Source organism: Callorhinchus milii, unplaced genomic scaffold, assembly GCF_018977255.1.
Source record: "Callorhinchus milii isolate IMCB2004 unplaced genomic scaffold, IMCB_Cmil_1.0 Scaffold24, whole genome shotgun sequence".
Taxonomy (NCBI): domain Eukaryota; kingdom Metazoa; phylum Chordata; class Chondrichthyes; order Chimaeriformes; family Callorhinchidae; genus Callorhinchus; species Callorhinchus milii.
The window spans coordinates 2,792,537-2,820,064 of NW_024704765.1; the positions used below are offsets into that span (position 1 = coordinate 2,792,537).

Below are 27,528 nucleotides of genomic sequence, written 5' to 3' on the forward strand. Positions count from 1 at the left end.
AACTTCTGTAACTTTCTGAGGAATCTATAATGTTGCCTGCTCACATGCTCCCAAGCACGGCTTCCCAGGTGAGTACGAGATGGGTTTCTATTGCGTTGCTTTACCTGTTTACGTGGAGTCCTGTAGCTCAGTGGTTGAGCACTCGCTTTGCAAGCGAGAGACCTGAGTTCAATTCCAGGCAGAGGGCGAAACCTTGGGCAAGTTTGCTTACTCCACACAGAGCCTAATAATAATCCCTCCAAAACCAAAAACAATAATAAATTGGTCATTTTCAATCCATGACTGTTTGTGGGACATTGCTGTGCGCAATTGGCTGCCGCGTTCGCCCACAAATATGCAGTCAATTCACTTTACAGTGTGTTCTGTGAAGCGCTTTGGGACGTCCTCCAGACGTGAAAAGCGCTATATCAAATGCAAGGATTATTATTATTATTATTGTTGTTGTTCAGACACTCTTCAGAGACGGACCTGCGATTGTCCCACTGAGTCCCATTCAGAGGCGAGATCTTTTATTCAGTGTTCGCTCCGTGGTTGTGTGTGGGACACTGCTGAGCACAATTGTGGGGTCCTGAAGCTCTGTGGTTAGAGCACTCGCTTCGCAAGTGAGAGACCTGGGTTCGATTCCTGGCAAGGCAAAACCTTGGGCAAGTTTCCTTACTCCACCGCCTGATAATAATACCGCAAGAAAAGAACAATAATAATTTGGTCAACTGTTTGTGGAACGCTGCTGTGCGCAATTGGCTGCCGCGTTTCGCCCACAAATATATACAATCAATTCACTTCACAGTATTTTCTGTGAAGCGCTTTGAGATGTCTAGTAGACATGATTAGGCACTATATCAACTGCAAGGATTATTATATTTATTAAGTCGAGAATCAACTCTGAGTTGGATCTAAATCAGTAAATTAAAAGTGCCTTGGGACGTCCTCCCGACATGAAAGGCGCTATACAAATGTAATCTTGTTGTTGTTAAAAGTGACCCTTTTCAATGTGATTTGGCTCCTCAAACAGGCTTGCCCCCCTCCCCAAAACAAACCTGTAAGTGTAATCAATATTTCTTTACCATTTTGCCGCCCTTCTGCTCCCCCCATCTTGAGCTCCAAGTTTCATGAAGCTCTCCTCCCAATGTGAAAGATGCTATAACAATCTCTTATAGGCAAAATGCGACAGCCAATTACGCAGAGCAGTGTCCCACAAACAGTCCTGGATTGAGTGACCAAATTTTTTTTAAAAAAAGCGATTATTAATCCAGGAAAAGCGATCTGTCAATCGACTAACAACTGGGTTCCTACTTACTGTTAGGTAAACAGAGGCGTGTGGAGTAAGGAAACTTGCCCAACATTTTGCCCTGCTGGGAATTGAACCCAGGTCTCATCACTGAGCTACAGGACTCCACAACAGCTTTGTTGTGTAGACAGCAAAAATGCAAATGTGAGAATTTGGTAATTTCAAGTTTTATTTTGGTTGATTTATTTCTGCTGACTTTGATACTGGGAGAAAGTCTTGTGTCAGTCTTGAAAGTCTTTGTTTCCGTCTCCGTCTTGTTGCTGATTTTGTTCAGACAACTTACTTCCCAAAGAAATCCTCCCCAAGTGTGATTTTTTTTGAATCCAGGATAGTAGTTGTTTTTTTTCCCCGCAACCTCTCAAAGTCACCCAGCTCTTAATATTAATAGTCCACTATAGAATTCATTTGTTTCTGATCATGTGAAAAGTTTAAATAACTTATTTCAAAGAATGATTGAAGAGGAAGAATATTAACGGGTGGGAGTAAATTTGTTAAAGCACCAGCTCCCAAATTAAGACTAAACTGAAGAATTTTCCAATATTTTGACGTTATTCTAAGATAAAAGTGGGATTTTCGGCCTCCGATTTCAAATCCATTTTGATTTAAAAAAAATTTCTGTTCATGAGTGGGAACGGCTGAAATCATTCCCGCACGCTGCTGTGGAATATTAGGAGGATTTGCTTCATGTAAATTGTTGTTGTTGTTGCATTTCTTGGAGTTCAACTTCACCGTTTCCTCTTCCTGTAAAACTTGGACCTGTCGCAAGAGAGCTTGTGGTTGGTTTTCTTGTGGCACGCGATCTGCACCAGCTTCAGGTTGTCCAGCGTGAACAGGAGGCTGTAGAAGTACTTGGAGTTGATTTCCCGAGTCTTGCACTTTTTAATGGCAGACGCCAGCGCTGGAAGGATGGTTCGTTTCTTCTCTATCCTGTGGGTGCAACTTGGAAAGTAATGCGGCCGCAACCACGTTAACTCGACTCCCACGCGGAGTCCGACCCCACTCTCGGTGTTCCACATTGTAATGCGCAATTAGCTGACGCGTTTCGCCCGCAGAATACACAGTCACTCCACTTTTGCTCATAATGGGCAATTTCAACCTCCACCTAATCTCCCCTTGCACTACTTCTGCCAACTTCACTGCCCTCCTCTCCACCGTAAACTTCACCCTTCATATAAATTCACCTGCCCACAACCGTGGTCATGCACTTGACCTCGTTATCAATCATGGCCTTGACATTTCCGACCTCAGCATAGTGGACAAGGCCATCTCGGACCATTTCCTCAGCTCCTTCTCCTCTCACATCTCTCTCTCCTCCACCAAGCCCTCAACCATCCTCTGCTGCCCTTGGGAAAGGCTACTCCCTGAGACCTTCACAAAGGCCCTCTCATCATCAAACATCCTATCCCTCTGGCCTTCCATCCGCGGAGATCCTGAAGCAGCCATCCAGCTGCTCCATGATCGCCTCTCCTCCACCTTCAACTCCCTCGTCCCCCTAAAATCCAGGACCATCTCCAAACCCATCCAATCCCCCTGGTACAACAACAATCTCCACTGCCTAAAAACTCAAACCTGGCTGCTCGAGCACATATGGCGGAAAACTGGCCTGACAGTCCACCGCCAACTGTGGCTCGAGCATCTCCACCGTTCCACGTGCAAAAACGGCCTTTTACTCCAACATCATCTTGGAGGCTAAACACAACCCCAAAATCCTTTTTTCCACCACCCACTACCTCCTCTGTGTCCCCCCTCAGGCCTCCTCAATCTTCAGATCAAATGTCAAGGTCATGGACTTCTTTTCATCTAAAATGCATAAAATCCGCCAGGCAGCCTCATACACCTGCCCCTTGTCACCCACCACCATGCCCTCTCTGGCCCCCTCACCCTCCTCATCATCTGCTCCTACCACCACCCCATCCTACATTCCTTCCTCCCCATCTCTCCCTCCTCGCTCTCACCCACCATCGCCTCCAGGAAATCCACCACCTGCTGCCTCGACCTCCTCCCCACCAACTTACTGGTCACACAGCTCCCCTCCTCCACCCACTACTGGCTGAGGTCATCAACCAGTCCTTCTTCGGATCAGTCCCTGCCTCCCTCAAAACGGCTGTCATCACCCCCCTCCTGAAAAAACCCTCTCTAGATCCCTCAAATCCCACCCTATTTCTAACCTGCCCTTCCTCTCAAAAGTTCTAGAACGCGTTGTTGCAAACCAACTCCGCACACACCTCTCCTCCCACTCCCTCTTCAAACCCCTCCAGTCCAGTTTCCACAGAACAGAGACTGCGCTGTGAAAGTCTCAAACGACCACCTCTCTATCTGCCTCCTTGTCCTCCTGGACCTCTCCGCAACGTTCAACACAGTTAATCGCGCCATCCTCCTCCATCGCCTTTCCTCCGTCATCCACCTCAGTGGGACCGCACTCGCCTGGTTCGAGTCCTACCTCACAAACCGCCAGCAGTACATCTGCATAAACGGCTTCTCCTCCCGTTCTCACCCGGTCACCTGCGGGGTACCCCAAGGATCCATCCTTGGCCCCCTCCTCTTTCTGATCTACATGCTCCCTCTTGGGCATGTCATCCCCAGACATGGCGTACATTTCCACATGTACGCAGACGACACCCAACTCTATTTTTCCATCTCTCTTTGCGACCCCCAGTCCCCTGATGTTCTGTCAGCTGCCTGCCAGACCTCAGGGGCTGGATGAGCGCAAATTTTCTTCAGCTGAACGTTGACAAGACAGAGGCCATACTCTTTGGCTCTCGTCAACGTCTAAAAGCTCACGGTTCTCACCTCCTCCATCTACCCGACCTCTCCTTAAAACTCTCCGAACCCGTACGCAACCTCGGCGTCAGGTTTGACCCCCAATTATCCTTCCTCCCCCACATCCGGTCCCTCACCAGCACCGCTTTCTAACATTTGACGTATCGCCCGTCTCCGTCAATACCTTTCTCCGAAAGCCGCTGAAACCCTGGTCCATGCCTTTGTCACTTCCTGGCTGGACTATTCAAACGCCCTCCTCGCCGGTCTCCCATCCACTACCATCCATAAGATCCAACTCATTCAGAACTCTGCCGTCCGCGTTCTCACCCACACGAAACTGCGTTTTCCGATCACCCCAGTCCTGCCCAGACTGCTCTGGCTGCCTTTCCCAGAGAGGATCGACTCCAAGATCCTCACTCTTGTACTCAAGGCCCTGCACTCCTCTGCACCCCCCGACCTCTCTTACCTTCTCTCTCTTCAACAACAACAACAAGATTGCATTTATAGAGCGCCTTTCACGTCGGGAGGACGTCCCAAGGCGCTGCACAGTTGGGTCAGGACCCAAGCATTGGGGGGAAATGGTCAGGGTGAGGGGAGGGAAGGGAGGGAGCGAGGAGGGGGTAGAGAGTTGAGAGGGGAGCTGAAGGCTGAAGGTCAAAGAGAAAGGTCTTGAGACCGGCCTTGAAGGAGGAAAGGGAGGAAGCGGCGAAGGCACTGGGGATAGAGTTCCAGAGCCTCGGGGCTGAGAGGCTGAAGGCCCGGCCACCGATGGTAGGGCGGTTGGGGCGGGGGATGTGGAGTAGACCGGAGCCAGAGGAATGGAGGGTACGGGCGGTAGGTAGGGGGATAGTAGGTCGGAGAGGTAGGAGGGAGCGAGGCCGTGAATGGCCTTGTAGGTGAGGATGAGGATCTTGAATTCAATCCTCTGGGGGATGGGGAGCCAGTGGAGGCGAGCGAGGGTGAGGGGGAGGGTGAGGGTGAGGGTGGGAGTGGTGTGGTCACGGTGTCTGGTGCGGGACAGTACACGAGCTGCAGAGTTCTGAATGACCTGCAGTGTGGAGGGAGGGCCGGGAAGGCCGACGAGGAGAGAGTACAACACAGTACCCGTTGCCTTCATTCCTCCAGGTCTGACCTCCTCCTCGTCCCCCGAGTCCCTCCGCTCCACCCTCGGCGGCTGTGCCTTCAGCCACTACTCCCTGAGGCTCTGGAACTCCCTTCCTCACTCCCTTCGCCTCACGACTTCTCTTCCTATTTTCAGGTCTCTGCTGAAGACCGTTCTTTTCAACTGCACCTTTGGTCACCTTCCCCCCCCCACCTCCCCTTGGCTCCTCTACCTCCCCCCAGCTGCCCCCCTCCCCCCGGCTCCTCCCCCCTGGCTCTCCCCCTGGCTCCTCCCCCTCCCCCCAGCTCCCCCGCTCTGGGTCAGAAACGACATCAATGAGGCTCACCATCTCGGGACTCACAATCTCGGCCGACATTCCTGGGGTGAGGGTGAGGATGAGGGGCCCAAACTATGTGCTGTATCCCGAGATATTATTTCCTAAAACAAATCTATTTAATTTTCTTTTGAAAGAATCAACATTTTCTGCTTCTACCACCTGTCTCCCGAGGGAGCTCGTGCCATACATTCACCACTCGCTCACTGAAGTAGTGTGTCCGCAGATTTGTTTTTAATTTCAATCGCAGGCCGGTTCTTCTAGCTTTACTGGATATTTTCAGATGAGACACTGAGCAGAGGTCCGCCTATCTGCCTAATTATCCTTGAAATGTCAGAAGCAGCAAAGTAGGAAAGCAAATGGAATGCGTAGGTGTTTAGCCATTGTTAACCCACCTGTGATCAAGATTCCAGGTGCTGAAGACAATTCTGCTTTCCTTGTTTGCGTAGGGGTTGATTGAATGTTTGGAGCTGCAAGAATCCATATCAAACGCTCCCTGAAAATGAACAGCCACGAATGAGCCTTTGTTAATTCCACCACATCTCGATTCAAGATCCAAACAAAGACACCTCGTCTCAGCTGATAACACTCTCATCTCCGTCTCAAAGGGTAGTAGCAGTGGGAGTTTAGTTCATCACCTCATCCTAAAGATGATACCTCCAGTAACACAGGCCCACCCCTAATGTTATTCCCGAGTGTAGCCTGGACTGTTAGGCCAAAGTCATTGATGAGGACAATCCACAACCTCTAACCAAAGGCAAGAATGAGACCACCTGAGCCAGGTTGTCACTAACTTGGCCACGAGTACCCACCTGGCATTGGAACCATCCCTTGTCATCACAGAGCCGTTCCTTCTGGTTTTCTCTCCTGTTGAAGTAGTGCCCATTGAATTTTACTTCTCTGAGCATATTCTCCATTTCTTTCACAGTGTTAATGAACTGTTGATGAGTCTTTGTATCCATTTTGGAGGCATATTTCTTAACCTGAGGGATAGGAAGACAACTTAAAACTTAACCAAGTCCGTGGAGTGAAGTAGCGTAGTGGTTAGAAAACTCACCTCTCAAGCGAGAGGACCTGGGTTCGATTCCCAGGCAGGGCGAAACCATAGGCAAGTTTTCTTACTCCACACGCCTCTGTTTACCCCGCAGTAAGTAGGAACCTGGTTGTTACAATTGTCTACCTCACATTTTGCCTACAAAATAATTCACTTAACAGTATGTTCTGTGAAGCGCTTTGAAACGTCTCGAAGACACGAAAAGGCGATAAGACAATTGGTGGATCACTTTCTGGGGATAATAATCTCCCCACCCGCAAAAAAAATTAATAATTTGGTCACTCAATCCACGACTGTTTGTGGGACGCTGCTGTGTATTATTGGCTACCGCGTTTCGTCCACAAAATATACAGTTAATTCGCTTTATAGTATATTCTCTGAAGTGGTTTGAGACGTCTCAATGACATGATAAGGCGCTATATCAAATGCAAGGATTATTATTACATTACAACAACCTGGAGTGAAGTAAACAGCTGTGTTATATATTATGAACAATCATATTCTCCCCACTTACCTCCGTCAGGTAACCTCTTATTCTGCAGCTACAATTGTGCTTCATGTATTGAGATTTGCTCTTAAATCTCTCATCGAGACCTGGAAAGAAGTCAATTATTTTATTTGCGATTACCGTTTGTGGGAAAAAAANTCAGTTTCTGTGCAACTTAAAGTGGGAAACAACTTGATATGAATTTTCCAGAATTGTGTTCGATGTAAAGACTATTGGTTTCGAGGCTAAGACCATGAAAAATGTAAGTCATCTGGAGCTCTGGATTTTCCAGGTTTTTATAGCTCCTCATTGGGGCAGTGCCACAGAATGGTCAAACTCCACCTGGGAAAGGGAGCCTGATGAACTTGTGGAGTCCTGTAGCTTAGTGGTTAGAGCACTCGCCTCACAAGCGAGAGGACTTTGGTTCGATTCCTGACAGGGTGAAATGTTGGGCAAGTTTCCTTACTCCACCCTCTTCTATTTACAAACAGTAAACAGGAACCGGTTGTTAGTCAATTGGCGGATCACTTTTCCGGGGGCAATAATACCTTCAAAAAAATGTTTTAAAAATATTATTTTTAGTCACAAGATACACACTTTACAGTATATTCTGTAAAGCGCTTTGAAACATCTCGTATCATATGGAATGATTATTTTTAATATTACTTCACTCAAAAGAAGTATTACCTTCAAACCACTTTCCGTCCTTAACACATTCGTCGGCTTCAATATTTTCATCCAGACTTTGAATGAAACCCTGGAGCAGCTTTCTCCTCTTTGGTGCCATATCATCAGTCAACATGCCTCTCATGGCCTCCATCAATTTATTGTTGTTGTTTTCGTCCATTTGATCCAATAATTGCTCCAAATGAAAAGTCACTGAAGAACAGAGATTGGCATTGGAACATGAGCATTGAACAATAACACCATCTGCAAACAATTGCCCACCAGCCACCAAGCTTAATTTATACCTCTCTTGTCCCTGGATCCAAAGATTATCTGCAGCTTAGTGGTTAGAGCACTCACCTTGCAAGCGAGAACAAAATGTTGGGCAAGTTTCCTTACTCCACAAGCCAACTTTTCGCCCTGCCCAGGAATCGAACTGAAGTCCTCTCGCTTGCGAGGCAAGTGCTCTAACCACTAAGCTACAGGACTCCAACAACGAAGGAGTCCGACTATAATAATAATAATAATAATAATAATAATCCTTGCATTTGATATAGCGCTTTTCACGTCGGGAGGACGTCCCAAAGCGCTTCACAGAACACACTGTAAAGTGAATTGACTGTATATTTGTGGGCGAACGCGGCAGCCAATTGCGCACAGCAATGTCCCACAAACAGTCATGGATTGAAAATGACCAATTTATTATTGTTTTTGGAGGGATTATTATTAGGCGTGTGGAGTAAGGAAACTTGCCCAAGGTTTCGCCCTCTGCCTGGAATTGAACTCAGGTCTCTCGCTTGCAAAGCGAGTGCTCTAACCACTGAGCTACAGGATTATGGAAGTGTGACCCGACAATGAAGAAGAAAGAGTCTCCTGGGAGAAAGCTGTGGAGGGCTGGCACCTACCTCCGACCCCCTGAGACTCCTTCCTCATAATGACCAGCTCACTGTTCTGCTTCAAATCTGCAAAATTTGCTTCTTCAATTATCGTTCCATCTTCAGCTGCACAGATGTAGGCATCCACTGGCTCAAACTGTAGAAACATAAAGAGGAACGATCAAATCCCACTGGCATTCTGGTTGCAGCCCAACTCAGATTCTGTGACAGTGATGGAATATCCCAGGTACAACTGACAGTGCTCACAATGATGAGACATTAAACTGAGGTCCTGTCAACCTGTCTAAGTGAATGTTAAAGATCCCGTGACACAATTCAAAAAGAGAGGGGAATTTCTCCTGACGCTCTAGCCAATAATCTCAAAGAGCTTCACAGAAAATTGCTGTCAATTGCAGTCACTGTGTATTTGTTGGTGAATGCGACGATGAAATGTGTACAGCAAGGTCAACCACAAATGGCCATGAAGTGAAAGACCAATTTTATCTGGGGGATTGTTGCCCAGGACCCTGAGAGAGAGAAATTCCCTTCTCTTTCCCGACACAGCAGTGAGACAGCAGTCACAGCAGCTTTAACATCCGCACAATCAGGAAAACGGGAACTTGGTGTCATATTTTATCCAAAGACGGGCATCGCTCTGTCATCCCCCCACCCCCAACCCCCCACCCCCCGCAATGCTGCCTGGACTGTGGGCTCAAGTCCCGCCTTGAGTCTTCAATCCACAGCCCTCTGCCCTGGATGTGAAAGTTAACAACAACTTAGATTGATGTGCAAGTTGTGGAGTCCTGTAGCTCAGGGGTTAGAGCACTCGCCTGGCAAGCGAGAGGACCCGGGTTCGATTGCCGAGTAGGACGAAACATTGGGCAAGTTTCCTTACTCCACATCCCTGTTTTCCCAGTAGTGAGTAGGAACCCGGTTATTAGTCGATTGGCGGATCACTAATACCTCAAAAAAATAATACATTGATCACTTCAATCCATGACTGTTTGTGGGACGCTGCTGTGTGCAATTGGCTGCCGCGTTTTACCCACAACTATACGGTCAATTCACGCGCTTTGAGACGCCTCGAAGACCTGATAAGGCACTGCATCAAATGCAAGGCTTATCATTATATAAGTGGCCTTAAAGTGGCAGCGGGTTGGGAGCTCTCAGCAGTTGACGGAGCCTGAATGACAGGATATATTCGTTTCTTCCCATTAAGTGAAGATGTGGACAGTAGATGGGACGTCCTCCTGACCTGAAAAGCGCTATATCAAATAAAAGGATTATTATTATTATTATTATGGATTCACAACCTGAAAGGGGCGCAGACCAGACAAAGGCGGCCACAATTTACTGATTCTCTCCTCTCTGCTCTCTGTTACACTCCTCTCTGTTCCTCCAGCTCTTTTACATGTTCACCACTAAAACCTGGACGTGAGATAAACTCAATCCCATTATTTTCCCTATAACACTGTCTCTATCTCCAAAACACAGACAGCAGCAGCAGCAGCAGCTCACATTAACAAGAGAGAGTGTGAGAGAGAGAGAGAGTGTGTGGTGTTGTGTGAGGAGGTTGGAAAATGCAACAGCAAAGGAGAGCAGTGGAAGGTTTCACCTCAAACTTCCTGCATGACTTCTCCAGCAATTGCTGAAGGTTTTGAGCTGCGATCCCGTATCTTTTGCTGCTCCCTGGACTTCGCACTTTGCACGTCTTCATGTCTCTCAGTAACTCTGCTCCTCTCCTCTCTGCTCTGTTGCATTCCTCTGTTCTTTGTTCCCAACAGCTGATGTTCTGACCCATCAATCAGCCCGAGTCTGGGGGCTCGGACCCCCCCCCCCACTCCCCTCTCCAGGAATTGTAGAGCCCCCCCACCCCACCAGCCCCTGCACAACCTGCAGTTCCCCCCTCCCCACCACAGCTGTCAGCTCACAGAGCAACACGGAAGTCTGAGAACCCTAAACCGTCCCCTCCCCCTCAGCCTTGTCATGAGCCTTGTTATCCTCAGGCCCAGATCCCAAACTTTTAAGATAATAGTTTGAAACAGCAAAGCCTCTGCAGGATCGCGGCAACGTGATCACAGTGTGGATAAATTACCGTCCTGGCGTTCAGTGCAGCGCCCGATCGCGTCTCCGAGACGTCTCCAAGCCCCTCGCGGGACCCACTGTTAAGGGAATCGGCCGTATATTTCGCGCGTGAAACGCGGCAGCCGATCGCGCGCAGCAGAGTGCCCCACGCAAACAGTCGCGGGTTGAGCGACCGAATAATTCTTCGTAGTTTTTGGAAGGGATTATTAGCCCCGGAAAAGCGATCCACCAATCGACTAACAACCGTTAAATGTTTTAATCCACTTTACAGCGTACCCTGTGAAGCGCTTTGGGACGTCTCAACTACTTGATAAGGCGCTACATCAAATGCAAAGATTATTATTATTATAATTAATACAACGCAAAGCATTCACAGGCTTTACTGTAGGGTAATGATCGGGTATTTTGTAGGCAAACGCAGGAGCCAATTTGTGCACAGCGATGCCCCCACAGACAGCCATGAAGTGAATGACCAACTCTTTTCTCTCTGGGCGATTGTCAGCCAGGAGAAAAATCCCTTTTCTTTTCACTTTTCTTTTCAAGTCGCCCCCTGGGATCTTTAACGTCCAACAGAATAGCCGGGTTTAAGTGCTCCAAGACGCCATCGTGTGTAGAAGGGCACAATGTAATAAGCCTTGAATTTAATATAGCGACTTATTACAGCGTTGAGACATCGCAAAGCACTATAGTTAATTCACTTTACAGTCTGTCCTGTGAAGCGCTTTGAGACGTCTCAGAGATGTGATGTGGCGCTGTATCAAATGCCACAATTATTATTATTATTTTTGAAGTGGAGCGACTGTGTATTTTGTGGGTGAAATGCGGTCGTCCACTTTACACTATATTCAACTTAAATGGAAGTTGTTTTTGTTGTTTGATAACTGCCAACTCTCTGGGCTTCCAACTCCCCCCCCACCCCCGGCTCATCCCCCTCCCCGCCCCCCTCACCTCCTCCCCCCCCCCCCGCCCCCCTCCCCCTCCCCCCGCCCCCCTCACCTCCTCCTCCCCCCCCGCGCCCCCTCACCCACCTCACCTCCTCCGCCCCCTCCCCGCCCCCCTCACCCTCCCCCCCTCACCTCCTCCTCCCCCACCCCGCCCCCCTCCTCCCCCCCCGCCCCCCTCCTCCCCCCCCCGCCCCCCCCTCACCTTCGCCCCCTCACCTCCTCCCCCCCTCCCTCGCCCCCCCCCTCAGTTATTGTTGTTGTTGTTGCTGCCGCTGCTGTATTGTCACGTGCTCCGTTGACCCGGAAGGACTACATTTCCCATAGTTCCTGGCGCGGAGTTCCGGCGGCCCCGAGCCCGCGCGGTGCGCGGTGGGAGAGGCCGGAGCCTGACCCGAGCCCCGGGGCCGGAGCAGCGGCCACAGCAGCGCCTGGTGAGGAGGCGTCTGCACCCGGGGAGGGGGGGAGGGAGTGAGAGAGAGAGAGTGAGTGAGGGAAGGAGGGAGAGAGAGAGTGAGGGAAGGAGGGAGAGTGAGGGAGGGAAGGAGGGAGAAAGTGAATGAGTGAGGGAAGGAGGGAGCGAGGGAGAGAAGGAGGGAGGGAGAGAGTGAGTGAGGGAAGGAGAGAGGGAGAGAGTGAGTGAGGGAAGGAGGGAGAGAGTGAGGGAGGGAAGGAGGGAGAGAGTGAGTGAGGGAAGGAGGGAGAGAGTGAGGGAAGGAGGAAGAGAGAGGGAAGGAGTGAGTGAGGGAAGGAGGGAGAGAGTGAGGGAAGGAGGGAGAGAGTGAGTGAGGGACGGAAGGATCGAGAGAAGGAGGGAGGGAAGGAGGAAGAGAGTGAGTGAGAGAGGGAAGGAGTGAGTGAGTGAGAGAGGGAGTGAGTGAGTGAAGGAGAGAGGGGGTGAAGGAAGTAGGGAGTGAGTGAGAGGAGTTTCCAGCCTCCCCTGCGCCCCCTCTCCCAGCATCGCATAGTTTTATTGTTATCTTCACAAGATCACAGTCTGTTTGCTTTTACTTCTGTCTCCGCCGCCGCCGCCTCCTCTCAGCTCCTTTCCTCCTTTATCCATTCTTTCCTTTCCCCCACAGTGACAGCAGTTGCCCCGACTGCCCCACCCCCTGAGAGCTCTGCGTGCAAAAAAAATTACTATTTGTTAAATAACAAAAAATTAAATCGGCTCAGCTCATCTTGAAGCCCATCGTTAGGGATTGCTGTGGAGTGAAGTGTAGTGACTGTGTGTTTGGAGGTGAACGGTGCGGCCACTGCACTATAGTGATGTCCCCATAAGCATGAAAATGGCTCCAAACGTTTTGCAGGTACTGTTTGCTCACCCAGCGCCGACAATGCATTGCTTTCTTCCCCCCACCCCCCACGACTGCACTGAAGCCTTGGCACCGTCTATGAGCTCCAGTCTGGGTATGAACCCACTACCTTCTTGCTCAAACTGGTACCCACACTGATTCCAGTCTGTAATAGTTTATAGAGAAAGTAATGCATCAGAGCCTAAGAACATAAAAATTTGCTTGGCGAAAGAAGACCAAAGTCATTGCAGTTCACTTTCTTCCGTCCTGGCTATATTCCTATATACCATATCCCGAGATATTATTTTCTAGAAGAAATCTATCTTGATTTGTTCTTGAAACAAGCAACACTCCACCGTCTCCCTAGGGAGCCTGTTCCATAAGTTTATTACCTGCTCACTGAGGAGGTGTTTCTGCCGATTTGTTTTGAATTTACGCTCCCTTCAATCGCAGGCCGTGTCCTGTAAGAACAAAAGCCTCAATTTTCTTTCTTTTTTTTTCTTAGCGCGTTACATGTTGAGCCCTTCCTCCTAAAGCCGCAGAATGCCTCATAAAATCGGATTTGTTCCTGTAAGCTCGTCTGGCCATGAAGATGGCTTCAGTGCAAATGAGTTGATGGTGCATGCGCCCACTGTCAATGGCTGGCGGTCTCCAAGGTAAGCCAGGGGTGGGAATTATTGTTACTATTTTACTTTATTCCTCTATGGAAGTGTTAAGGTATTTCAGGGTTAATTTGCATGTGTGTTTTTTCTTACTGGTTTATTAATTAAAACAAACCCAACAATTTGCATTTGTATAGCTCCCCTCACGCAGGATAGCGTCTCGGCTACACAATGGTGGTGGGTTGGACACTGAGCAAGGGGAGAGGGGGCAGTGACCATCGGTGAGGTTGAATAGGTGAGTCTTGAGGAGAGATTTAAAGGTAGATAAAGAGGGGCGAAGCGGAGGGGTTGAGGCACGGAATTCCGAAGGGGCAAGTAGGAAAGTGTGATTAATCGAGGTGGCTTCAAGGAAAGAAAAAAACAAACAGATTTGAAGGGCCAAATGGTTCGTACTTGCTGATACATTCTACGATCCTTTTTTGGTACATAAAAGTTTTTATTTCTATTGAATAAACAAGCACATACATATAGAGATAAGGGGACAAATGAGAGGCATGTGAATGAATAATTTGTTAATTTACAGCACATTGCATTCTCCTTTGGGGACAATGTAATCCTCCGTTCCCTTGATTGTTCACCACATCGGGTGGGTATTTTTGTTTGGGTATGACAGCACGATCCTACAAAATGAGCTGATGATGATAATAATCCTTGCATTTGATCTAGCGCCTTATCATGTTGTCTCAAAGCACTTCACAGGATACAGTAAACCTCGCATAAGTCTTAGCTTAATAAATCGTATGATCGACTAAGTCGCACATTCACCCAAGTCCCATTCAGTTCCCTATCAAAACTACTTAGATTTCTTTGCACTTCTTGTATTAACCACCTCCTTAATTGTAACGCCGCTCACTGATCCTCCATTATTCCCGTACTTACCAGCTGCATTGAATCGCAGGAAAAGTAGCCTTGATCTGTCGCATAGCAGAAGAACTTAATTTCCCGCGATTCAATGCTATTCCAGCGTTTGCCAGTAAGGGATCATACAGCGACGGGTCAAGACGGGTTGAATCACAGGAAAGTATTTTAACCCGTCACTGCATGAGCATTTCCTGACTGCATTGACGAACAACAGCGACTTGGATTTATGTAGCACCGCTCACGCAGGGTAGCGTCCTAGAGCACTTCACAGTGGCAGAGCACGAAGAACTAATACACCGCACTTCCTGACTGCAGTGAATTACACATGCTCAGTGTAGATTATTGATTAGATCGGATTTTATCTGATTTATCCAGTTTGCCTGTAACTCCGACTTCGCGCAAGTCTATTAAATGTTATGGTCCCGATTGATACAACTTATGTGAATTTCACCGTATACCATAAAGTGTATTTTGTGGACAAAGCGCAACACACAGCAGTGTCTCGTAACCAGCCGTGGAGTGAGTGACCAATTTTATTTGGGGGATTGTTTGCCAGGACACCAGAAAATGTCGCTGTAATCACTTAAAAACTTATCGAAGACATTTTATTGCTCATCTGATGAGAGATGATGTGAATTCAGATGTCAGATCCCGTGAGTTTTATATATGTGGGGCTTTTTGATATCTATTAAAATTGTGCCAACATTGTGTAATTCACCGCTTTGCACTACATATCACGGGAAAAAAAGGGGAGGGTGCGCATTCCATTGCAACAGTCTAATTTCTGGGATTTCCATGTGTAGTTGGGATACATGAAATTCTCAGCTTGGTGGAATTCACTGTCATGTCTGGCGTTCCCCAGGACTCTGCCCTTGGCCCTCTCTTTAATATCTACATTCTTCCCCTTGGTGCCATCATCCGCAGACATGGGGTCAACTTCCTTATGTATGCAGATGACACCCAACTCATATCTTTCTCCACCATCAACTCCACAGACTGCCTGTCGGACATTGAGTCCTGGATGAGGGCAAATTTCCTACAGTTGAATGTGAACAATAATAATAATCCTTGCATTTGATATAGCGCTTTTCACGTCTTCTAGACGTCCCAAAGCGCTTCACAGAATAGACTGTAAAGTGAATTGACTGTATATTTGTGGGCGAATGCTGCAGCCAATTGCGCACAGCAATGTCCCACAAACAGTCGTAGATTGAAAATGACCAATTTATTATTGTTTTTGGTTTTGGAGGGATTATTATTAGGCTCTGTGTGGAGTAAGGAAACTTGCCCAAGGTTTCGCCCTCTGCCTGGAATTGAACTCAGGTGTCTCACTTGCAAAGCGAGTGCTCTAACCACTGAGCTACAGGACTCCACAAATACTCAACAAGACTGAGGACCTCCTGATTGGTTCGCGCCAGCGCCTCTGCACCTCAGGCTCTGGCAGCATCAACCTCCATGGTTGCACACTTCAACTCACCAGCCAGTCAGGAACCTGGGGGTCTTGTTCGACCCTCAACTGTCTTTTCTTCGCCACATCCAAGCCATGACCCGCTCTGCCTTCCCTCACCTCCGTAACATCGCCCGACTCTGCCACTACCTCACCCCTCAGGCCGCTGAAACTCTTGTTCGTGCCTTCATCATCTCCAGGCTCGACTGTGCAAACTCCCTGCTTGTCCGCCTTCCCAACTCCTCCCTCCACAGACTGCAGACAATCCAGAACTCTGCAGCCCGTGTCCTCTCCCGCTCCAAACTCCGTGATCCCATCTCCCCAACTCTCGCTCGATTCCATTGGCTCCCTGTCCTTCAGAGGATCCAGTTCAAGATCCTACAAAGCCCTCCATGGCCTCGCCCCTCCCTATCTCTGCGACCCCCTACCAACGCGCCCGCTCCCTCCGCTCAGCCAGCTCCGGCCTGCTCCACGTCCCCCGACCCAGCCCCCCCACCATTGATGGGAGATCCTTCAGCCACTCTGCCCCCAGCCTCTGGAATTCCATCCCCCAATCACTCCGCCTCGCCCCCTCCTTAACCTCTTCCAAGTCCCGCCTCAAAACCCTCCTCTTCGACCATGCCATCGGTCACCCCCCTTCCCCTCCCCTCCCTTCTGTCTCTCTGACCCCAGCAAGTGAGACACCTGGGTTCCTAGTTGCATAATGTCACTCTTTCAAGCCTCACCTACTTAATGAGTTGCATCTGGTTATGTTCAGGTTCTGTATGTACCCCCAAGAGATTGTCCTACAGATGGTCGAGCGCTGTCGGATACGCAAACTGCAGCTGCTTGCTCACCAGTACTTCATTTCCACTAAAATCGAGCTGTACATCAGCCAAAGTCTTCCTGATCATTTTGGGTCCCACTACCACACCGAGCGGTTCCGCAGGCTGGGGTAAGATATAAATTGCTCATTTTCATCTATTTTTCAAAATGTAGATAATAAGTACTGCCGGTATGAGTACTCTCAAAGTGTAGTCACATTTGAGGGCAAAAACGTGACAGCCAGACACAGACATGAGGTGAATGATCAATCGTATCAGGGGAATTGTGAGTCAGGGCACCAGGAGGGAATTTCATTTCTTGGAGAGAAATGGGAGGTTGGAAATGGAACAGTAATTAGAGGCGATGGTCTTCCCTTTGTGCACTCACATTATTGATATTCATCTGTTGCAGGTATATTTCCCTGTCAGATAATGAAAAAACTGGATTCAAAGCACGGGAGCTTAAGTCTGTTCACGTTGATGCAATTGGGCAGTATCTGAAGCTAAGCTTCCATAAAAACCACACCAACAGATACAACTTGTACAACCAGGTAACGGCAGTGTGTCAGGATTACGCAGAGTTGCACGTAAAAAAAGATTATCAGTGGAAAGAAAGAATTTGTTTTTTTATGACGCCTTTTCCCATAAAACCTCTCAAAAGTCAGCCATGTTGGCATTCACTGCCAATTTATGCCCAGCAAGGTCCCACAAATAACTACAAGGTGAGATTAATTACCAGGAATGTTCGGACACATCCAGCAAGAAAAAGTGGGAAGATTAGAACTCTTTCTGAAAACAAGAGATTTGAGAGTGGAGCTTAAGAGAAAGGTGTTTAAAATTATGAAAGGATTTGAAAAAGCTGGACATTAAAAAGCTGCTTCAACAACAACAATTTGCATTTCTAGAGCGCCCCTCACACAGGGTAGCGTCTCAGAGCACTTAAAAGTGTTTTTCATTGTTGGTGAGACAAAAGGAATAGGGTGTAAGTATAAGATAGCCAACGGGAGATCACAAAGGAAGTTTAGGAGGAACTTTTTTTCACAAAGGGTGTCAGAAACTGTGGGTAAAGCAAAAAGTATTAATGTATTTAAGTGGAAATGTAATGTAAGGGACAAGGCAATAGAAGGGATTAGCAGGGCTTGAGGTTTGTGGGGTATAAACACTGGTGAGGACTAGTTGGACCAAAGGCCTGTTTCCGTGCTGTAAAGTTCTTGTATGTTATTGGGTGACTTGTTGGCCAGGACCCAGGGAGAAACTTCCTTCACTTCCAATAGGGACCCGGTGTCTAAAAAGTGCGGAGAGTGAGATGGAAATTAAGTTAACCATCTCAATGTTTTTGATCCAACTCAAGAACATTTTGCATATGTGTGCCCGTTGCAACCAATCTAACGCTATTCGCACTGCTGTACAGTTTGTTGACTGGTAAAACAGTAATTGTGGCAATGCTCATACATGTTTCTTAGCAGCTGATGATGCACAGTTTGTTTTCACAAAGCTCTGATAATATTGAGCAATTTGTTTAGTGGTGACTAATGCATTGTTGGTCTACTGCGTGAGTTGCTAAGCAATCTGCCTATAAAAGCCTGCTTGACTGGCAGCATTGCCCTATTCATCAGGGGGATGTTTGTGTGGTAACCTTGGATGTAGTCTAAGGACATTGTTTGTAACATAGTCGATTTTGACTAGAGTGAAAGTTGGGCATTAAATCAAAGCAAACCAATTTGGAGCTCCATTGAAATTGATTTCAAAATTGTGCTGGGAATATATGAACTGCTTTTTTTTTTAATCCTATTGCCATTTTATTTTGCATTCAAATTGATCAGTGATTTACCGTGTTTCCGGTGTGTTGTTGTTGCAGACTGTTTGCCTCTGCGTTCACTTCATTTACGAACATTATTATTTCCCACTGTTCAAATAATTTCTAGTCAACTTTATTCCCCGAAGTTTGCCACTGTTCCAGAGCCAGTTTTTCTAACTTTATCTTAAAAAAAGCAGCAGGTGAATGGTAGATGAACAGAGGGAAATTTTCAAATCTGAGATGGCTAGAGAGCAAATACAGTAAAACTCACCTAAGTCTTATCAGTCAGGACCATAACATTTAACATGACTTACGCAAAGTCCAAGTTACAGGCAAACTTATATAAATCGTTTAAAGTCTGATTTAATCAATAATCTACACTCCAAAATGGGATCCATTCCATCTTATGATATGATAGCTTGAATTGTCACATCAAGTTCAACTCAAATTAAAAGAAAAAACTGGCTACTCATCACATTATTTGCTTGTGAAAATTAGCTGTCGCGCTTGCCCGAATAATATTCACCTCAGTTCCAATTAATTTTGTAAATCACTGCCAGATGTTCCTGTTTACGCGACAGGTGCTGTATAAGTTAACCATGATGAGCTGTATTATCTTGTACTGAACAGGAGAACCAGGGGACATGACCTGCAATTGAAAGGGGGTAACTTCAGAACAGATCTATGGAAGCTACAGTGAGCGAGTAGTAAACTTATGGAACAGGAGCCCTAGGGAGACTGGAAGCAGAAAATGTGGTTTGCTTCAAGAACAAATGAAATAGATTTCTGCTAGAAAATAATATCTCATTTGGGAACTAATATATAGTTTGGGACACAACATGTGAAGTGACTGCTAGGATGGTGGAAGGCGAACTAGATAGACCTTGGTCTTCTTTGGCCAAGCAGATTCTTGTTCTTAATTAGCAAAGCCCTCTGTTATTTTGATCCAGAAAGGTTACAATGGTTCAAAGTTGATGGGTGCAATTCAAAGATTAGGAGTAATAGAGAATTGAGAACAGAACAATCTCACAAATAGGGTGTTAGACCTATTGGATAGATTTCCTTAAAATTACTGGGTCTTGAGAGGAGGCAAGGGGGTGAGCAAGGCGAAAGGGACTGTGGGATGGACTTCCAAATAGTGGGGGAGAGAGGCTGAAATTGTTCTTCAATCTCTGCCTCTGTTTGTGTTATTCTAGGTTGCTTTGGTAGCTGTGAATATTATTGGCGATCCAGTGGAAAATAATGAGGCCAGCACAACTGTGAGTCAAAAGAATACCTTTTCTAAGAATGTCCAGGCTTCTTTTCAACAGCTGAACTCCGTAAAAGTTTCCTCTTTTCCTCTGTCAGAGAAAACTCATCTAGATTAGGCTGTTTAGCTCTGGCAAATTCGGCAATAAGTGATGACCTATATTTTTACAGACATCTGTTACTTTGTTAAGATATTTGCAGACAGTTTCAAGCCTTTGTCATTAAAACCCCAAGTTGTAGATTTTCATCTTTGAAAAATCGCAAGTGAATTGCATCCAGCACATAACTGTGTCTGTTCCATCCTCTTTGGGTGGGTAGAGAGCTAATGAATTCGCCAGCAGCTGTTAAGGTGAATGTTGATTGACACCTCAGAAAAGCCTTCTACAGTACAATGTTTTAGAGATGAATTCGATTAGATGTTTAAAGGAGAGGAAGTAAAAGGTATTGAATATAAAAAAGGTTGGAAAATGGGATTTAAACATCTGCAATAAAATCTAATGAACTGGTTTGACTTCCTGAATAACTTCCTCCTTTCAAATGATAGCGACCATTGTTTATTAAGAAATCTGTAAGAATTAGACCCCTTGAAGTAAACTTATTTTGAAAGCCCATAAATCAATGTGCACTTTGCATGCCAGCACCTGCTCGTAATCTGAGAGTTTATCAATAGTGAATGCAATAACCGAATTTAGCATTGTAAATTTGAATAGCTTCATTGTAAAGTAACAATTGCACATATTTACCACCTTAAACTTTATATAATGTTCTCATTTCCTTCTGTAGCCTACTAAAGATAAACTGATTGATCATTACCTTGGACACAGGTCTGATGACCCTGCATTGGATGCAACCCGTTACAGGTTAATATTTGAGAATATTCGAACTTGGAGATTGTGAAATTACCTGAAGGTTAAAACTAGCCCCGATGCATGATGAGCACTTGGCTTGACTCAGTCGATTGAGTTCTCACCTTTAAAGCACAGGTTATCGGTTCAAGCCCCACGTTGAGTCTAGGACCAATCTAGGCTGACGCTGCAGTTCAGCACTGTGGGAATGATGCATTATAAGAATAATAATCTTTGCATTTGATACAGCGCCTTATCACATCTTTGAGAAGTCTCAAAGCGCTTCACAGAATATACTGTAAAGTGAATTGACCCTATATTTTGTGAAATACGGCAGCCAATTATGCACAGCAGTGTTCCACAGACATTTGTGGATTGAGTGAACTCATAATTATTATTTATTATCTGAAGGGTTTATTACTCCCCAGAAAAGCAATAAGGCCAATTGACTTACAATATTATTAACATTGTTGATAATAATGTTAATATTAATAACGTTGTAAGTGCCATCCTTCAAATGATAAGTTAAACAGGTCAGAGAGGAGAGTGCTGCCAACTGAGCCAGGTTTGGCACCTGTGCCTGACAAGGCATTTAATGCCTGGGTTCTCCCTATTTTGAGACAAGTCTGAATAGTTTCAAGGGTAGGTGAGGTGTGGCTGATCAATGGGCATTTGTCAATGGGAGTTCTGCAAGTGGCTTTGTGAAATCTTCTTTTAAAAACCTTGCCCATTAATGAATGTTTGGATGATCAAAAAGTAATGTTTTATGTACAGCTAGTTAAGCATTACACCTGCTCCAACCTCCACTGGCTCCTGGCATCCGAATGGACTGCCTTTAAAATTGCCGTGCTGACTTTAAAATCCCTTCATGATTTCCCCCAGCCCTTTCTACTCTATCTCCTTTGCTTTCCCAAGCGTTCCTACCATTCTTCCACCTCTAGTCTAGTGCTCATTCCTTGTTCATTCCCTACTACCATTGATGGCCAAGCCTTCATCTCCCTTCTCTGCTCCATTGCAAAGAATCCCAATCTCTTCAGGCTTTCCTTGTAAACATAGGTTGTTTAGCTGGATAAACCATTGTAATGAATAATAAATTATTAGCTGACATGTTTACATTTTGTTGCTTTCTCAGTAAGCAGGAGGTTATATCTCCTCTGGATGATCTGGCGTTTGACATGTACCAGGACCCAGAGGTCGCCCAGATCATCCGTAAAGTGGATGAGAAGAAGCACGAAGCAGTTAAACATGAGCGCTATGATTATGCCAAGAAATTGAAGCAAGCTATAGCTGATCTTCAGAAGGTATGAATGGTTTGTGTTTGACTGCTGGATTAGCTGAAACTATCTGACACAGAGTTTCTGGTTAGCATTAACTCTGAGATATTTCACCCAATTGAGGACAATTTTACTGATCAAAAATGACGAAAGCAATTTTCTAGAAAGCTTCATACAACAGTAAGTAATAATCCTTCCTTTTGATATTATGCCTTTTACATCGGGAGGACCTGTCAAAGCCTTCACAGGATTAACTGCAAAGTGTAGTAACTGTATTCTCTATGCAAACATGGCAGCCAACTACACACGGTAATGTCACACAAACAGTCGTGAAGTGAAAAAACAATTTAATTTGGGGAGTTGTTGGTCAGGACACTAGAAGAAATATCAGTTGTCAAGTGGAGTGACTGTTTGATAGGCAAAAGTGGCAACTGGAGTGTCAGCCTGGAATGGCACCTTAAGTCTTAACTTGAGATGTGAACCCTTGAGCTTTAAGGCTTAAATGCAACTGATGAAGACAAGTTGACACCAGCTCTGAGCTTGCACATACACATTGTTTGAAGAGATGTTCTATGTAAACGCTTATTTCTAGTTAGTTACAGCAATGTTTTAATCAGGTCGGGGAACGCCTGGGCCGGTATGAAGTGGAGAAGCGCTGCGCAGTGGAGAAAGAAGACTATGATCTGGCTAAGCAGAAGAAGCAACAAATGGTTGAATACAGGCAGAAAGTCTACCAGCAGCTCGAGCTACACAATCTGCTGGATCTCGGAATGGTGAGTGTGGATGGATTTAACTTGCAGCCTTAAGGGCTGGGCATTTGTTGCATCCCACAAGACCACCCTAGTACAATGGGATGTTTGGGCTTGCCTAGTGTTAGCAGGTCCAGCTGACTTCACTTCCAGTGCATGGCAAGCCAGCTGATAAGCTGTAACCATTCTTGTGAGCATTTCTAGCAATGGTTTTGGACTGTGCATATCAGCCGTCATATTTCTATACAGCTTTGAAGCACTTTGTGGACATTTTACATTGTGGGCTTGGTATCAAAATCAAGAATTGTCTTTATTTCATGCCCTTGGGTAGATAATATTGTGAGATTAGTAACATTAATTGTCAAATGCCGTTTTAAAAAGAAGTGGTTTGTGCAACAGGCACATTGAGATCCTGGTAGGATACAATCTGATGCTTGGAAAGTCATTTTAAAACTGTTTCTTTACTTTAGATCAGGCGGCAGCCTGAACTTCCCCTCGAGCCCCTGGACTACCTCAGCATCTCACAGCACCAGCCCAGGTCACAGGGCTCTGTTAGGCAGAGGACTGAACAGCCAACTGTGAAAGCGTTGTGTGGGGAATCGTCACCGCAACAGAACCCCAAGCCCTCCACAAAACCACAGTGGTCCTCCACTCCACGGCAGTCTCCCACTCCACCTGATAGATCGCCTTCTCCCAGGGTACGTTTCATCCAGTCGTTTTGGTTACTGGCAAGTGAACAGGAAAAAGGATTAAACCAATTCTGAGAAGGTTGCTTCTGCTTGTTTTAACTCTGGACAGCAGATAAACTGAAATTGGGGTCTAATTTGTGTTCTTTTTAATGTAATTAGACTTCATTGTCTTCCAAGCAGCAATGCAAGCTGCAGGTTTTATATAGACACATTAATAATGCCTGTACTAATAATATTAGCGTTTCCTCACGTATTCTAGACTTGTCAAAGCACTTCACAGAGTATACTGTAAAGTGAATTGACTGTATATTTGTGGATGAAACATGGCAGCCAATTGCGCACAGCAGTGTCCCTCAAACAGTCGTGGATTGAGATTAATAACAGTTAACTTGTTAAATATTGCAGTAAACATTGCTGTTGGTTGATTGCAATTTAGAGCATGTTAAAGACAACAAAAATGGATTGATGAACGTTGGTGTATTTTCCCTTGGACCAGACACACTTCTCTTGGGTTACTGCTACTTTACTTACCAGCTATGACTTGTACAAGGATGGTCATGCTGGTGTGTTCTCTTCCTTGCCTCCCGTTTGCATAAAACAGCACTTGTCAATGTCTCAGATTGAGAACTTGTGGGTTTGTAGCTCTAAATGGGGCTCGAATGAGCTGTGTTTTACTTGAAATTTATCCTCATCTATCCATCCTAAAGGCTTCGGTATAGTATATGGACATTCTGCCTCCAATTAGAAACTGAAACTTATACCATGACTGTTTTTTGTATTTCCTTAAGGTGGAGAGTATCTCTCTTCCTTACGATGAGCGGCCCTTACCAGCTCAACGCAAGCAGCCTGACATGCACAGTGATCCTCACGTGGATCCTAATGAATTGTCTCCAGCAGACACAGAGCCATTGAGTACGTCGGGAAGTGGTATGACTGGGGAGCCAGAACCACTGACAGAGAAAGCACTTCGAGAGGCTAGTTTTGCTATTGATGTATTTGGAGAGGCTTTGGTAAGTGTGCAATAGTTAGAAACCCTTCCATTTAAGCTCCGTATATAGTGGGAAGCTGTCCTTTATCTAAATTGACTAATTCAGAGCTTATGCGTTGCTTTTCACTATATTCTTTGTGGGGGACATTTTGTGAATCTGAACCAAGGAATGCAATAATTGAGTGTAAATGTCAAATTGCTGATGAATTGAGCTAATTGAATAACTAAATAATAATTAGAGGTGATCTTTATCATGTCTGGTACAGGTGGCTGGTGCCTATTCTAAGACCTGGTCATACAGAGAAGATGCTTTGCTCGCTGTCTATAAGAAACTATCCACTATCGCCGTTGGTGTTCCCAAGGATGAAATGAAGAACAATTTGAGAGCAGCAATCTTCCTTGTTCGAAGGGCCATCGGAGACAAAGTGTCATCAGTAAGTACTGCCAATGTAGTTTGCTTTTTAATAAACCTTTTTAAGACGAAAAAGCTTTATATTATCACATCAAACCATGTCAAAGTGATTCACACGAATTATTGTCAAATGAAAGCCAAGTGACTGCTTTTGTGAAACGCCTTACAACTGCAACAATTTTGAGCCAGCAGGATCCCACTATCAGACAAGTAATTGATCTATTAACAAGGGGATTGTTGGCCAGACCCCTAAGCAGTCAGACTGGTCCTGAGTTAAAATTTCACTTGGTTATGTTCTCCCAACATGAAGGGGGCCTATATAAATGTAAATTGTATCTCTGGTAACATCCCATGCCATCTTGGAACCAAGTACTGGAATAATGATAATAATAATCCTTTCATTTGATATAGCGCCTTATCACGTCTTCTAGACATCTCAAAGCGCTTCACAGAATATGCTGTAAAGTGAATTGACCGTATATTTGTAGGCAAAACGCGGCAGCCAATTGTGCACAGCAGCGTCCCACAAACGGTCGTGGATTGAAAATGACCAATTTATTATTGTTTTGTGGAATACAGGGGAATGTTTAATATTGCATTTTGTGTCCCGCTGTATAGCGTGGCCTTGTTTCTAATACTAGCGCCCTGCATCGTTTCCACTTTTCTTCCAGTGCTTAAACGCTTCTTGTGTGTTGGCCATTTTTCACACACTTTGCATAGAATGGTGCCTCTGAGATAATTGACCCAGAGGTCCATGTTATAATGGATTTGCCATGCAAGTGGATGGGAGAAAGAGCAGGAAATTGTGGTTAATGGTGCATAGCCTCCAGTCAAGAAGCTTACATCAGGACAGATAGAATAAGGGGAGGGGGAGCAAAGGAATGGGATTAGTGGTGAAGTTAGCATCAGCAAAATGGGACTTAATGGGAAACGATAAACTTCAGAATCTTTCGCTCTGCCATTTTTTTCTACATGACAATTTTTTTTGTTTCCATTTATCTCTTAAGTTTCTCTTTTGCTATCTTCTAGCCTTCATGCCGCTATTTTAACCCAAACATCCATTTAACAGTGTGTCATGACCTAATTCCTCTCCTAGACTTGGTCCTTTGAGTGACCCAGACAGCATTCAGGGAGCAGAAGGGATTAACAAAGGGATTTAAGACCTACCAGAATTTAGATGAATTTCCTTTTAACATTGGCATTGGTGTCTTGCTGTATTGTATTTGCCACTAGAGGACAGTAAAGTGCTTTCTGTTCTTCATAATGAACGGAGGTTTAATCACTGATATTCCAGTACACACAAAGGCATCAAGTGGTGGAATTCACAAAATAAGTTATTTAATTCAATAAATGCTCTTCAGGAATATATTGGATGGAATATGGCTCAATTTAAAGCTGAACAATTAAAGTAGGGAATGGAATTAGTAATGTTGGAGGGAGATGGATCGTACAGCAGAGCCCTTTTCAGTTTCTGTTCTCATTTCTCAGAATCTCTTCCTTCGGGTTTAAAATCAACTGCTTCCCTCTTTAGAACCCCACATGCCGCTTATGAATAGAAAACTGAGTCACCACAGATTACTGAAGTGCGAGGAAACCTTTTTGATTACAGTGATGCACTGTATTATTTTGATTTTTTTTCCCCCATCCCACTAGAAATCTCCCTCCTCCCAAATCCTCCTCCCCTCTTCCAAGCCCTCCACCATTTTTTTTCGCCCATGGAAAAAGCTTTTCCCTGAGTCCCTCGCAAATGCTCTCTCTTCCTTGGACCTCCTTTCCCTCTGGCTCTCCACCCTCAGCAATCCTGATGCAGCCATCAAGGCTGCATCTCTCCACAACCTTTGATTCCCTGGCTCCCCTGAAATCCAGGGTTGTTTCCAAACCCACCCGCTCCCTGTGGTACAACAGTCATCTCCGCTCACTCAAAACACAAACCCGGACACTCGAGCACAGAGGGCAGAAATCCGGCCTCACGATTCAGGTGCTCCAGCTGTGGCTCGAGCACCTCCGCACCTACCACCTCTCCCTTTCACAAACCACAATTCACTTCTACTCCAAAGCCATCCTGGAGGCAAACAACAATCCAAAAACGCTGCTTTCTACTGTCCATCACCTCCTGTGTGCACCCCCTGGAGCTCCCTCTATCCTCACATCAAACGTCAAGTGCGAAGAGGTCCTAGACTTCTTCACCTCAAAGATTGGAAACAGCCACTTGGCTGCATCGTCCTCTCCCCCCGTCCTCCCCATGTCCCCTTTCACCCCACCCAGACCATCCACACTGCCTTCCCCCTCTGCCACAGCCCCCCCCCCCACATTCCTTTGCCCCCATTTCTCCCTCTTCCCTGTCAACCACAATCACCCGGATGAAGCTTGCCACCTGCTGTCTCGACCCTCTCCCCACCCAGCTGCTGGTCACTCAACTCCCCCTTCTCTCCCTCTGGTGGCCGACACGGTCAACCAGTCTCTCTCCTCAGGCTGTGTTCCACTCCCCCTGAAAACCGCTCTTATCACACCCCTCCTCAAAAACCCACCCTCGATCCCTCTAATCTCTCACACTACCTCTCCCACCTCCCCACTCACCCATCCACCACCCGATGCCTCCGCTCGAGTGGCACTGGCCTCCTGCTCATCCCTCGCACCCTCCGCTCCACCATCGGAAACCGTGCTTTCAACCAATGTGCCCCGAAACTCTGGAACACTCCCCTCAGTTACTCCACCTTGCCCCCTGTCTCCCCCAAGTCATGCCTGAAAACCTTCTGCTTTTCTGCTTCCACTGTACTTACAGCCACCTCTGCCAACCCCCCCCCCCCCCCCGGCTCGGAGTCAGGCACCGCCATTGAGACGCTACTCTGCGTGTAGGGCGCTATA

At 46.2% G+C, this 27,528-nt stretch overlaps 2 protein-coding genes and 1 non-coding gene across 6 annotated transcripts in view; 2 read left to right on the forward strand and 1 right to left on the reverse strand.

Annotated features, from left to right (window-relative positions):
- Window positions 1-1,439: 1,439 nt before the first annotated feature.
- dffb (DNA fragmentation factor, beta polypeptide (caspase-activated DNase)) lies at window positions 1,440-10,439 on the reverse strand. Its single transcript, XM_007897796.1, has 7 exons — window positions 10,182-10,439; window positions 8,597-8,723; window positions 7,713-7,904; window positions 7,053-7,132; window positions 6,297-6,467; window positions 5,880-5,980; window positions 1,440-2,215 (listed from the first exon to the last, which is right to left on the reverse strand). Exons 1-7 carry the CDS (start codon window positions 10,365-10,367, stop codon window positions 2,014-2,016), a joined length of 1,059 nt encoding a protein of 352 aa, XP_007895987.1. The 5' UTR covers window positions 10,368-10,439; the 3' UTR covers window positions 1,440-2,013.
- Window positions 9,366-9,439, forward strand: trnaa-ggc. Its single transcript has one exon. It is a non-coding gene; the product is annotated as a tRNA-Ala (tRNA).
- Window positions 10,440-11,961: 1,522 nt separating the features above from the next.
- cep104 (centrosomal protein 104) overlaps window positions 11,962-27,528 on the forward strand; it is an 83,557-nt gene continuing 67,990 nt past the window's right edge. The window contains exons 1-11 of one of the 4 annotated variants that reach the window (XM_042343548.1): window positions 11,962-12,026; window positions 13,393-13,543; window positions 16,615-16,791; window positions 17,073-17,211; window positions 19,655-19,717; window positions 20,490-20,566; window positions 21,684-21,852; window positions 22,443-22,598; window positions 23,045-23,272; window positions 24,052-24,273; window positions 24,518-24,685. In XM_042343548.1, coding sequence (XP_042199482.1) covers window positions 13,431-13,543; window positions 16,615-16,791; window positions 17,073-17,211; window positions 19,655-19,717; window positions 20,490-20,566; window positions 21,684-21,852; window positions 22,443-22,598; window positions 23,045-23,272; window positions 24,052-24,273; window positions 24,518-24,685 — 1,512 coding nt within the window. In that variant the 5' untranslated portion in view covers window positions 11,962-12,026; window positions 13,393-13,430. Of the gene's footprint in view, window positions 12,027-12,617; window positions 12,903-13,392; window positions 13,544-13,754; window positions 13,785-16,614; window positions 16,792-17,072; window positions 17,212-19,654; window positions 19,718-20,489; window positions 20,567-21,683; window positions 21,853-22,442; window positions 22,599-23,044; window positions 23,273-24,051; window positions 24,274-24,517; window positions 24,686-27,528 lie in introns of those variants that run through there. The other 3 variants (XM_007897797.2, XM_007897799.2, XM_007897798.2) reach the window with 3 other exon arrangements.

Excerpts from the sequence above, each read along its gene's own strand:
- dffb (XM_007897796.1), bottom strand. The coding sequence starts at position 10,367 with ATGGGTCAGAACATCAGCTGTTGGGAACAAAGAACAGAGGAATGCAAC. Across the intron at positions 6,468-7,052 it reads TAAGAGGTTACCTGACGGAG|GTTAAGAAATATGCCTCCAA; the intron begins GTAAGTGGGGAG and ends CCTATCCCTCAG. Across the intron at positions 2,216-5,879 it reads ACCTGGAATCTTGATCACAG|GATAGAGAAGAAACGAACCA; the intron begins GTGGGTTAACAA and ends TTGCACCCACAG.